Here is a 13,842-nt window from a genome sequence, read left to right on the forward strand (position 1 = left end):
TGTCCCCGGGTCGGGACCCGCCGTGAGAGAAACGTTGAGTTTCTTTGTTGTGTAACTCTTTCCTTCTTTTTTTACGTCTCAACGATTAGATTCTCTCGGCTGGGTCGTTGTTTTTTTTTTTTTGTTTTGTTTTTTTTTTTTTTTTTTTTTGTGGCGGTTGTGTTTTTTGTTGTGCTTTATTTTGGGGGGTTGTTTTTTTGGCTGTGTTTTTTTGTGTTTTTTTTTTTGTTTTAACGGCGGGGCAGTCACGGGTGAATGACTCTCTTGAATAGGATGTCGGGTGAACTTTCTTGTGACTTTTCGAATTTATTATTGGCCGCTTCTCTGAGGAGCTCCTGAACAGCTTTCCAGAAGCTCTCTGGATAACGTGAGAAGGCATTAAAAATAAGAAATAAATAAATAAAACTAGCGCTGGCTTGTTAGAATAAAACCATTTCTCGCTGAAATGAGTCTGGCCAGCAGCCCGGGGTTTCATCTCCAAGTGCTACTGCCAGTATGTTTTCAATAAACCTAATTGCATTCAAGAGAGTTTTGGGTCGAACACTTTAATGAGGGAAGCAGGCACCGAGGCGTTGGAAAAGCTCCTCTCTTGTTCTGCCAGTGGTTCTTTTGGGGTTTTTTGTTTTTCTGGCCGCAGAATGTTTGTAGTTTCTCGCAGCTTTTCTCCCCAGCTGTCTCCTAAGTTTCTTTCTGAAAAGTCTTACTCACTTGGTTTGGAAATGCTGAAGGAATGCTTTCCGTGTGCTGCAGTGATCCATTTCTTTATCTTTCTTGCTGAAAGCAAGAGTTTGTAACATTTGGTATTTTTTTTTAACCTGTTTTGTTTCTGTGGGGAACGGTCTATCTCTTCTCCCCCCCATATAAGACTAAACCAGCCCCAATTCAGAATTAACCATAACCAAGGCAGCCCACATCCCTGCTGGGGAAGTGGGAAGTGTTTTTCTGCCTTTAGCTTTAGGTATGTGTCAATGTTGGGCTCTCAGGAGCAGCCCAGGAAGTCTCACCATCCATCCTGATGAGGAGTCATAAAGCCTGTGGAAGATCTGTTACTAAAACTGGGCTGCAAATGTGCTAATTTTGTATCATCTGAAGAAGTGATAAGTCATTCCTGACAAGAAGATATAGAGCTTTTTCAGGGCCCTACTGCATCTTCCAAAAAAGAAAAGTCATCAAGGAATTGTGAAAGTTTTCCTGTAGAGTTGCTAGCATGGTATCACACACAGAATAATTGTAAGAAAAGATGAAAAATCAGTTTCTACATTTGACATATGGTTTTAAAAACTTCTTTTTCAGGTTTGAGTTGCTCCTACCAACTGCAACCATGGTACAGAAGTATCAATCCCCCGTACGGGTGTATAAACACCCTTTTGAGTTAATTATGGCTGTAAGTATTAATTTTTTCTGTTATTTTCTTCCTTGGCAGTTCCTTGTGTTGCTAAGTAGTTACTGAGCTCTGTTTGGTAGGTACTGTAGAATATACAAATCTGAAACTATATGCAAAATATGAGGGGTATGTGTTTTCATGGTTTCTTCTCTGCGGGGAGTATTTTTTCACATTGTGTGTTCTCTTCTTCTGAAGTTTAGATATAGTTAATAGATTTATTTTAATGTTAGAGCAAAAGTGGGCTCAAAGAGTTATTTCCCAGTTGATTGCTGGGAGCAACCTATCCTAGCTTTGGAGAGTGCATTGAGTACATTGATTAAAAGGTTGTTGTGGTTGCATCTTCATCTGTGTAGATTTTACAGGACTGGAGAGCACAGAGCCACAAAAGCAAGGATAAGCCTTCAAGGAAAAGGAGAAAGTGTTCTGAGAATTGGTGATACTTTGGAGAGGAAAGAAAAAAATACTGCTATGGAGGCCAGATAAATGACCAGGTGCACTTTTTGGGTGCAGGGCTGCTAATTTGTGCTTTAATGTTACTACTACTAATAAAATAAATCCCAGTTAGCTTGCCTCTTCTCTCTGTCATTCCCTTCCTTTTTTTCCTTTAGAAAACAGAAAGGAAGTAGGTATTTGACATGTTAAATTATATTCAGCCAAAACCACAGCTGTGTGGCTCTTGGGAGTAAGGAAGAGCAGTTGAGAAGGGTAGTCAGGTCAGCTTCTACATGATAAGAGCAGTTTACACTAAATAATAATCTAAACAGTACTAGTTTTGTTTCATTTGCTGAAAATATTATGTTTGGTGGCTTCAGAGGAGAGTTTTAATAGTGTTCACAGTGTAAATATTTAGATAGATCACATGGTTTGAAGTGCAGAGTTCCTTACAGAAGTGATCTTTCACAGTCACAGGGCAAAAAAGGATTCTATTACTGTAAGAGGAATACTTCAGTTTCATTTTATCTAATTTCTGGAATTGCCTCCAGTGTTACACGTGTAGGACTTGCTCTTGCAAGCACTTAAAGGCAGAGAGTGGTTATTTCATGAGTGATGAAAAATCTGTGACAAGTTGAAGGTCTTTTAGGACCTTACTGCACTTACTGACAGCTTAACTTCAGATGATTTCTAATATAAATTTGATTGCATGTGTAACTTTGGCTTTCAGTGAAGTAAACTGGTTATTGCTCTTAGATCAGTCAATAAAAATTAGTTTCTTGGACACAATTCTCTGGCTGTTTGAACTGACAAGTCTTTACTTTGCTGTTAAATTAAACGCAAAAATTCTTTAAGTTCAATGATATTTTGAGTTAAAATGCTGACATCGAGACTTTTCATGATGCTTTATTGGGTGTAATTAGAAAAACTTCTGACTATTAATGTTAACTTCAGGTTCTCAAACTGTTCTGTAACTTGAGGGTAACATTTGGAGAGCAATCTTTAACAAATCCTAAGTCTTTTCTTACATGAAAGATCTTTTTCTCCTGTGGAAAGGAAGAAGTTACACTGTGTATGTAACTTGGAGAAAACAAGAGTTGAAAAATTAGAACAGTGAACTAGAAGAAGAAGAATGTTTCTAGAAAGCATCATCTGAACAGGATGCAAGAGTTTAGATTAGTGATAATATGTGTGATTTATTCTGTCTGTGCCAGGTCAGCAAGTTATCCCTTGCACTTGTCCAGAATGTGATCACTGGATGAACATCCTTCTCCTGCCATGTCACTTCTGTTATGCTTTTGGGTTTTAAAATATGGAAAGTTCCTTGTGGTGATCTATCAAAACTGGTCATGCATTTTCTGAAGGATGTGGAGGAGTGCCTCCATGAGCCAAATTCTTTAAAGAATGTAAACAGAATATGATAGTTTCATGCCTTTTCTTACTGTTTTCCCTTGGTTGAATGGTGATTGCATAAGTTGGTGAAGTATTTCTGGAAGGAATATTTCTGTCAAGTGTTGTGCTCACTGAAGTGAAAGTACTGTTACATATTCTCAACCAAAAAGTGTTATGTTGTTTTAACTGTATTAGCAGCTCTTCTGAAATGAGGAATACATCCTGGTGTGTGCCAAGCTTGAATTTAAAACACCCTGCTATGTTTTTAGAGGTTTTTTTCCTCTGTCCCTGTCTTTCATATGCATCCGACCTTTGAGAGAATGGGACCTCAAATAGAGGTTTAAACCCCGACACCTGAGATGCTCAGCTGTCAGTAAAAAGCCTCTTGAAGAAACCTTTGGTCAGTGTGACAGCAGTGTTCTTTATGCTGAGATGCCTAACAAAACCCACAGTTTTGAGCTTGGGTGCTTTAAAAAAAATTTAGTTGGAAAATCGTCCTCCATTCCCAGGTTGTTTCATGGAACTGAAGAGGTAATAAATTCTAGAGAGTAGTAGTGAAGATCAGCAGTGTCAGCGAAGCCCATGTGGACTGTAAAGATTTCCTGGATGATGTGTGCTCCAACTACAAATTGGAGCTCATTAAGTCAAACTAATATTTAGATTTTGAATGGAGAAATCAGCATTAAATTCTTCTTTTCTCAAGCAACCAAGTTGCAGAATGGGTCACTTCCACTACAAACTTCCTGTTTGCCCACTTCTACTTTCCTGGGTTTGAAAGAGATTCTTAAGAGACAATCAAGTACAATCAACATTCCATTCATGCTGCTCTAGTGTGTTGTGAGAGAACTTTGTTCTCTCCATGAAGGGTGAGTGCAGCTATATTAAGACAAAAATCTGGATTTAATTTCTTTTTGATCCAAACTAAGTTGACAAGTTTTTTGCAGACCATTATGCTATACAGACTTTTAAAATAGACACAGTGAAAATTATTTTTTCTAAGTTGGTGTTGAAAAAAAGATTCTCTTGTGCTCCTCCACTGAAATAGAAAAATAATCTATTGAATGTATCTCTGTGACAATATATTTCAAGGAACCACCCCTTATCTCTCAAGTCTGAGGGAACTGTTGGAGGTAGCAAGTTGGAAGAGCTGTTGCTGCGTGCTTCTTGCCTTTCCCTCATCATTAAGGGCAAATGATAGAAAATCTAAGCTAGTTCCCCTGAATATTTCCTTTTACTGGCAAATTGTGTGGTTCCAGATCATATCCAAGTTGCTTCGAAAACAGAACTGAATGCAGATCTTTTCATGAAACTGTCTCCTGAACATGAGAAGATTCAAGAATCACAGGCTAGAAATGAGCAAGTTTTAGTCTAATTCAAGGCAATTATGATTTCACCAAATGGTTAACAGTGCTGACATGATGACTTTTGGCTGGTGTATCTGACAAAACCAACTTCTTGAAAACTCTCTGCTTCTGTATATGTATTTATATTTATTTTTAAAACCCTGAACAACCAACTTGCAGAGCTGTTCATCACACTCCTCATTTTTCCTCCTATTCGTGTTGGAGTTTACGTAATGCTGGAAGCAGCTGAAATGTGGAAAAATGACTGTTTACTTAGACTCACTGGTCAAGTTACCAAGGTTAAATATATTGGAGAAAAACTGAGAAGCTGCTTTTATAAAACTTTTAAAGATTATGGATTCAATTTTTAATATTAGCTTAAAGTGGTTTACCTTTAAAGTAACACAGGGACTGCTGAATAAGTAGTTCTTAATGTTAAAAGGCAGTTAAGAGCTTGAAGCTTTCTTACCACACATGAGTCTAAAATTAACTTTGGAGATTCACAGCTCATTTTTATGCATTAGATAATTCCCCTTCAGTTTAATTTCCAAAGCAAATTTAAATCATGGAATTGTCAAGAGTTGGAAGGGACCTCTAGACATCATCTAGTCCAACTGAAATAATGAATAATCAGCTGCTGTGACATTCCAAGGGTGGAATTCATGCAAATGGAAAATAAGATTTCTAAAAGAACCACCTGGAATTGAACCACTGACCAGAGGGTTTGGGGTTTTTTTAGTGGAAAAACTATTGCTCCTCAGCCCTGATAAAGAATGTCCTATTTACAGCTACAAATGACTTGGTTTCAGAAATAAATATGAATAATAACACAGCTAGTGTGCTCTAAACCTGTCCTGTTATGTTTAGTCAGATTAATGTAGATTTTAACAACTCATGGCTTTGTGAAAACTAAGATTTTCAAATCTGCCTGTGACAAGAAGCACTTGCAAAGGTATTTTGCAGTGTTTTGAACACCTAAAATAATGTTCCCACTTTGTTAAAGCTCCTGGCATTTGTTTGCTTCCAGTGGTGCCAAGCAATGAAGAGAAGTCATGGATGTCAGAAGCTTGCAGTTGTGGAAAGAATGCATTTAATTTTTATTTTACAATAAAAATAGTCATCTTGACATGCCTTGAGGCTGAAAAGTGCTTGCTTCCAAACTGTGTATGCTCATGAAAATCCTTAAAAAAAAAATATTGGTCTTATGTTTTCTCTTTCTTCTGATAGAATATCTAAAGTATCTAAAGCACAAATCTTTCTTAAATATAATCTGTAGGGCCCTTTTTATTGTATTTTAATTGTAATGATTCAAATTTACTGCTTTTGGACAACAGGCTGTCTGGTGTTATTTTTATAGATCTGAAAAAAACAGTGTTTAAATCTCCATGATTTAAAATATCCTTAAATTACAGGAAAGTAATAAAATTGCAGATGGCATAAATTTGCTTGAATGATAGAGCAGATTAGAAAACATGTCTGTTTTTTCAGACTGACAAATCAAAGCATAATCCCTTGATCTAGATTGTGGTAAGTTTCCTGATCAGGCAGTTACATCCTATTTCCATTGTAAAGTTTATTACTTTAAAATGTCTTTTTAAAAAACCAAACCACCACAAAAAAAAAACCTAAGTATCAAGTGCCACACCTGCTCGTAAGTCCCTGCAGTTTTTCTTCCTTCTGGTCTCATTTTCTTTGTCTTGGAAAAAGTGCATTCCACATCTCAATGTGAAGGGGGCCTGAGAGGCTGGTGAGAAAAAAGAAGCTGTTCTCCAGGTGCTTTTGGGAGCACAAAGTTGGTTTTAATTGTAAAGAGAGTTACATTATCCCCCTGATGCAGTGCACCTTCTTGATGATTTTTCTGGGATAGTGAAAGCCTAGGGAAGGGAGCAAACTGTGTCCACTGAAACTGCTCAGCTGAGTGACTCCCAGACTCTCATCCACTTTGCTCCCTGTCTTTGAAAACTCAGGCTTATTTACTGTTGGACATGTGTTGTTAAAGCTGCAATGGGACAGTGCTTTGTATGGATTGTCTTATTTTTGAATAAGCATCAGCAGTTTGAACTGCTTGTTTATGTCATTGTTGATGGTCTCTTGAGTTAGCAGAGGTTGTAAGAACAACCTGGCCTCTTGTTTGGAGTGAGCTGCAGTTAATAAACCTAAGAGTTAAGCTGAGCACTAGGGAAAAATATTGACTTAGCCTGCTTACTGTGCAATTTACGTGTTATTTCATGGAGTGCTTAGATATTTCCATGGCTAGCTGCTTCCTGTTTTTTGTGGGCAAACACATGACCTGACTGTAGCTGACAGCTGCAGTTCTCTTGTGCACCAAATGCTTCTAGTCAGTTGTTTTAACAAATTTTACACTTCAAAAGCTAAAAACACCACTACTGTCAAACTCTGAGAGGTGTCAATAGAAAAGTGTGTTTCAAAACAGTTCTTGTTGCTTTGTTCTCCAAGCACTCCAAGCTTTTCACCCCTTGCAGGTGTTTTAGCTCTGAGACTGGTGGGAGGTGCTGCTCTAAGATCTGTTGATCAGCCAAATGGTGTTGTCTTTGAGTTAAAAATTTCCAAGTTCAACAGATGGGAACCTGGCAGAAAGGAAGTGGTTAATTCTGCAGTGCCCTAGACATCTCAAGTACTGCATTTATGATGTGGAAAAGGTCTTAACTTCGTGCTCATATTTTAACATGTGATTAGTCATTAAGAAGCATGTGTGAAAAGCCTTTAAAACCCCCTGGGAAACATATATGGTGGTTTGGTGTTTGGTTTTTTTTGTCAATTCTAAAAACATGCCCAGTGAGGAACCAGAGCTTGCTCTGATCTCTCTGAGACATCTCTGCAGACGCAGAATGAGGCGTTTCCATCTGGTATGGCCAGTTGTGTGTACCTCCTGCCACTGCAAGCTGTGCTTCCTCTTCCTGGGCAGCTCTTACTGCTCTCTGACAGCAGGGTATTTGAAAAAGCACAGCATGAAGGAGAGAGCAAGAAAGCCTGAGAGATTGGAAGCATCCCCTGAGGACTTAATATAAACCCCAAGCAACCAGAGTCTGGATTTTGGAAGACAGACTTGAGGGGTATCGGTTGTGATGCTTGTAACCAAGATTGGTTTTGCTTTGCACTTAGTTTGAATTCAATGTTTCTGAAAGGAGAGTGACTGTTGTGGCCTGAATATAGAAAGAATCTTCTGAGAATTTGCAAGGAAATCTGTTAATTAGCTCAAGTAAAAATTAATTACAGGTTAGTTGTAAATGGTCTATTTTCTTTTCTCCCAAGCAAATTTGTCTTCCATTTTTTCATGTAGTTTAAAATTACTGTGTGTATATTCTAAATGAAGAAATAGGCCATTAAGCTGAATTATTAACACTTTTACCTCATTTTTATGATGCAGCTAAGACAGGCCAAGTTAGCAGCTTGGGTAAAATGTTAAGTAGGGCCCATTGCAGATAATTTAATAATTCTGCTCTCTCACAGTCAGTTTGCATGCAGCTTGTTTCAGTTGTAATCAGTCAGTGATGTCTGAGGCGAGAGTCACGCCACAAACTTGTGCTGGGGACAGATATGGTGGTGACAAGGCTGGGATGCTTCTGTTGAAAGGGCTGTGTGGCATCATCTGGGCTCCACTGCAGCACGGGGCAGCCTTGCCAAAAGATCCACATTTGAGATCAGTTCCCAAGATCCTAGCTTTTCTCTGAATTACTTTTGCTTGAGTAATACAGGTTTCTGCCCGGTCTACAGAGGTTTTCAGCTTGTGGTTCATGGCCTCTTGTCTTCTAAGGGCCAGAGAAACATAACCAAATATGTGGTTTCCTGTTATAGCTCAGATGGGCTTCCAGCTTGCTCTTGCTGCTTTCTTGCAAAGGCATGTTCATTAGCAAGCCAGGTAATCTGGTCAAAAGGTGTCTTGAAAAATGGAAAATAAACAGGTTTCACCCTGATTTCCTCACCAAGCTTGCTTAAGGCTGATGAGCATCCTTGTGGGGGCAGATGCTCAAGCCCTTGCGATGCCAGTGACCTGATGGCAGCTGACCCCAAAAGAGAAAAAGCAAGTGAAGTGCTTGTCAGTACATGTTGCACCGTGGAGCCCTTGATTCCATGGGGAAATAATTAGGGATCTGCAGTTTGAAAAATGCTGAAGCCTGTTGCTGTTAACAGTTATTGGAGGGGCCATTAGAAACTCAGTCTTCAGGCCTCTGGTGTTCCTTTGCAGTGCAAAGTATTTGCAAATAGTGCTTAATAGCTTGGAGTTGTGGATTCTGCATAAGGTTCTTTTGGCATAAGGAGGAATCAGTCCTTACCTTACAAAAGTGAAAATTAATAAAAATTAAATTGTTTTGTTTGGTCTAATGGGGTAGCATGTGAGCTGACTGGTGGGCTTTCTTGGTTTGTAATCATGTATGAAGCTTTAGATTTGAACAGTTTCTGTCTTGGATTGCTCTTCAGATTTGCTTTATGGTAATTAGGTTTGGGGACTATACATCAGTAAGTTTGAAAATAAAAATATCAATAGGGCTGTTGGAACCTAACAGCTTTAACTCCAGTGACAGCAGAGGGATTGTGGGAGACAACAAAGAGAAGCTAACCTTTTGTATTATAAATTAATTAGTATTTAAACTGATTTACTTCTTAATTATATACATTTGGGTGATCTGAAATTAGCATTCCAAGACTTTGCCATGATCAGATTTAGGAAGTTAAATATTTAAACCTGTAGAGTTACATATATTTTGGATTACTTGTTGGATAACTGCAACTGTTTTCATTCTGATGTTATTTATATTCTCAAAACTGAAGTATAGGTGTTTTTTGGAACATATCCAGATCAGTCTGTGTAACAGCCGAAAACGACACTGCAAATCACTCAACATTTCAGCCTCTCTGTGACTGATAACTTTCTGCCTTGCCTACTGCTGCTCTAATGTGATATCATATTGCTTTGATAATAATAGAGCTCATTTTGTGAAAATGAGTATTTCTCTGGTGATGGTCAGGATGTCAGTGTGTCATTTCTATCTGTTTATGCCACAGCAGAAGGGCAACAGTTAGTTTCCTGATGAGAGCACTTCCTTTCTCAAGTGCATTGTGTCTCTTTAGTTAGTGTAAAATGTGAATGCCATAGCATTAAGTCCAGTTCAGGAACATCAGTCAGTGCATTCTCTTCCAGAGGACATTTTTCTGGCTATTTCATTCAGTGTGTAAATTACACTATTTAATTTGCAAGACTCTCTCTTTGCAATGCAATTCATTGGCCTGTGGATAAATTCTTCATTACTGAATTCATGGCTCTATGAAATTACTTATTTCTATTGATGTGTTTCATGGTTTGCATGGTGCAGCCACTGATGTTGTAATGAACAGGATTTAAAGCATGTTGACTAAACAGTCTGTGTTGACCAAGCTAATTCTTGCTTTTGTTTCTGTGCCTTTGCTGGAAAGGAGAGTAAAGAACAAAGATATGATGGTCTATAATCTATTGTTTTAATTGCTTTTTAGAAAAGAATCAAAGGAGTCTTGAGTGTTCTTTTTTTAATTGGCTTATCTTTTGAAGCTAAGTGGTATCTTTCTTTCTGTTTCATTGGCGAGCAGATTCAGGGGTACAGAAGTTGTACCACTTTAACGTGGCAATGATGCTCCTAGCAGTGGTGTGACCTGATTATTGACACATACATACTATATTACATCTTAATGATATATTTGGATCTGGAGAAAAGGATGGTTCTGTCTGTTAAGGAGAGAACCACAATACTGAATTGCACCATAAGGCCTATCTAGCCAGTGTGCTGTGTTATCTGGCAGTGGCCAAGGGCGGTATTTACCTCTAGGGAGGAGGAGAAGGATGATTCAAACATATGGTAAAACTCTCTTGGGTTGCTCTTTCATCCTACAGAGATGATGTCTTGACAGCCCTTCTGGTCCAGAATGTGCCTGTTGTCTATAATAGCACTGCATGTGGTTTCTCTCTTGTGCTTGCCCAATTCCTTTCTGGAGCCAAGTGAACTCTGTCAAGACACACTCCAGCAGGAGTCTGTTCTTCATGACATGCTCTGTTAAGAGATGTATCCTTTATCTACAGCCTGACTCCTGCTTGCTTGGCTTCACACCACCTGCTCCTTGTGTTGGAAGAGGCAATAAAACCCTGCTCACGTTCTTCATGGTGCTTGCTCTGGTAGATCTGTAAGATATCTCCCTCAGTTTTAAATAGTTATTTTTCATGGTGATGAATCTTAGTCTGTTTAATAGTTTGATTCCATATGAGGAACCACTGTTGTTCTGTACTGTTGATCTTCCACTATAATTTTTTAACATTTTTGAGGCATCTCCTGGTATGTCAGACATATATGTAAGGTGAAGATTTTTTTTTAATGTTACATTTTAATTCCTAACTGAAGAGGTAAGTTGTCTGCAGGCCCCAGGCCCTCTCATGCTGCATTTTGATGACATGCCATTGCCATTAGTGACTGGTTAAGATTTCATTGATGTACTTAATAAATATTAAGTGGTTTGCTTAATACAGTACAGCTGCTCTCTATCTGGAAGCTGATTCTTTGCTGGTCCAAAAGCCAAACCTTTATGGCTGAGACCTCTATGGTTGAGCCGTGCTACTTATCTTGAATTCTGCCCTTTTGGCAAACCTTTCTGTAAGGTGCTGATTATCCTCTTGGTAGAGTGAAGTCACTCCTGCAGTGCTTAGATGCCTCTGGGCCAGATTAAAACCTGGTTGGTGCAGTCTGAGACTAAGAAGTCAAACCTGTTTCACTGAACCTTCATGGGGTGAGGGGGTTGTTCTGGATGGAGATCAGAAGAGTTTGTGGCAGTACAATGGTTTCAGACAATGGTTTAAAGAGGAATTCTGAGCCTATACTGTAGCAATGCTGTAGTCATCCTTTCCTCCCCCACTCATAAATTAGATTTTGTCTACACAGTAATGATTTTATTTTAAACAGCACAACATATTCCAGATGTTAAACATGTTTTAACAGACCTATTATTGAAAGTGTCTGCAATTTTAAGACTGAAAAAGTGACAAATGCCAGTTGTAGGACTCATAAAAGTGAGACTTAAGCACAGAGCAGGAGAGCAGTAAGGAATATTTGATTGTTCCAAAAATAGATCCTCAGTGGACACAGCAGGATTGCAGCTGAATTCTAAAGTAAAACAAACTGCGGAGGAACTAGACACACAATTTTGTTAACTGGAAAGGAATTGGGAAGCCAAGTCCCAAATTATGCTTTCAGTGTGACAGTGTCTTGTGCATCTGTGATGCCTGTTAGCAATGCAGAACATAGTTGTCATTGTTCAGCTGCTATAAGACAAGCAATGGTTATTTACAAGTAATGGTAAGACAAGCTTAATTATTTACAGTCATTTTGAAGAGTGTATCTTAAAAATTTCAAAGAAAGGGATGTTTCTGTGTTATGCAAAGGTTTATATTTTGCCATTGTTGCAGAGAAACAGGAAGAATTTAAGAATAGCTCACAATTACCCAGTAATCTCATGTTGGTCTCCAAGCATTTAAGCTTTCACTGGCCTGTTGCCAGCCTTTACTGTGATGCTCTTTTGGACGTTAGCCTCTTCTCCATAGTGCTTTAACGTTGAGCCAGAACAGTCATGTCCTGTGCAATTGGGGTCAGAAGCCAAGTTTCCTATCCTAGAAACTACTGAAGTTGACTCTTAATTGCAGGGCACATTCTGTCAAACTAAGTGTAGTGCTCAGAGCTACGTGGCTTCTGGGCCAGAGCTGATTTCCATCTGTCTTGCTTGGAACAGAGACAAGGTAAACGCTTTCTCTGTAGAATACTTTTGTACATGCATTTAATATAAACAATTTAAAGTGAAATTGCAAATCAGATAATGTTGTTGCCCCCACTAAATCAGCCGAGGTCTGTGTCTGCTGAAGAGCAGCTCACAGCAGCATGGCTATGAAGTCTGTCCTTGATGTTTCACCTCCAACCTAGACCAGAGCAACGTCAGTTGTTTGTTTTCTAACGAGCTATTTGATGTTGGTCTTCCAGTCACAAGCCAGTCTAACCTGAGTGATGGGGTTGACCCAGCTTAATCCAAATGAAGGGAAGATTACTATTTTATTTACATTCAGGATGTTTGGGGTTTCTGTCCTTCATCTTTTTCTCTGGAAGAAGGAGTGGTACTTGCTCAACTTCTCTATTTTAGCTTCTCATTTTGGAGATTCATGTCTCACGATTGTACAGAGGCTGCAATTGAAGTTAGCTTCACTTGCTCTTTAGTGGAGTGGCACTGTGCCTCGGGTTCTTTTGGGCTCTCTGGACTTCTTGAATGAGGGAAAATAAAGAATGATCCTCTTGTGAGTGTCTGGGAGGCAAGTGGGAATAACTTGTACACTCTTACACTGACTATCCACTTTCTTAAATCCCACCCCAGCAATTCATTTGGTCTCTGTAGATGGACGTTCAGGTTGCCACACAGAGAATCAAGTATTACATAGTTCCAGCTGAGCAAATTTAAGTGAACCACAAGTGACTTACTTGTTTTAAAGAAACCACTTGTCCAATTAAAGTACCATTGAGGCATACCTGTGGTTATTAAAGATCATCTTCTACAGATAAAAGATGAAATGTTAGCTCTTGTCTTCAGGTCAGGTTCTTTATCCCAAACTGTTTTGCCTGCAGTATAGCTTTACCACCAAAGGCTTAAATTAAGTTGCATTAAATCACTGAAGAGTTTATGGTTTATCTGGATGAAGATTGTGTCTCTGCATATAGCAAAATGATTCCTTGGTGGTCAAGAGCCAGTTCCCTTCCAGTTTCATTGCATGCAATGATCAGACCACTATCATTTTGCTAGTAGAACTTTTCTCTGTGACTTACCTTCTGATATGAAAATGGTCAGCTATTGAATAGTATCCATGCAGAAAAGGTATGCTGAGGGGGATAAAGAAGTGATCTGTGTAGACAGAGCTTACGTGGGTGCTTTGACTGGTCACATCCCTCATGAGAAGAGAGGTCTCTCTGTCTGGCTTTTTCTTCTGGTGCAGGAAGGCAGAGGCTCTTTGGTCGGTCTGGGAGGTTGGTTATCAGAATTGCATAACTCAACAGCGAGTTACCAGTAAAATTCCACTTACCTGGAAGATTGCTTCATAGCTTGTTTTGGAATCTCCTGATTTATTTATAAGGTCTACATTATTTTAATGAAATATTAAAATATTAAAGTAACTTTACTCATGCTTGGAAACACTGGATGCCAAAGCTGAGATTCACGAGCTCTGTAGCCTACACATTTACGCTCCATACACAGGGAGTTTGCTTTTGGCTTTCCTGT

At 38.9% G+C, this 13,842-nt stretch overlaps 1 protein-coding gene across 1 annotated transcript in view; it reads left to right on the plus strand.

Annotated features, from left to right (window-relative positions):
* Positions 1–1,321: 1,321 nt before the first annotated feature.
* SEC14L1 (SEC14-like 1 (S. cerevisiae)) overlaps positions 1,322–13,842 on the plus strand; it is a 37,582-nt gene continuing 25,061 nt past the window's right edge. The window contains exon 1 of the mRNA XM_010006958.1: positions 1,322–1,384. Within this exon, the coding sequence (XP_010005260.1) occupies positions 1,322–1,384 (63 nt within the window). The remainder of the gene's footprint in view (positions 1,385–13,842) is intronic.

This window comes from Chaetura pelagica, unplaced genomic scaffold (genome assembly GCF_000747805.2).
Source record: "Chaetura pelagica isolate M959 unplaced genomic scaffold, ChaPel_1.0 scaffold180, whole genome shotgun sequence".
NCBI lineage: Eukaryota > Metazoa > Chordata > Aves > Apodiformes > Apodidae > Chaetura > Chaetura pelagica.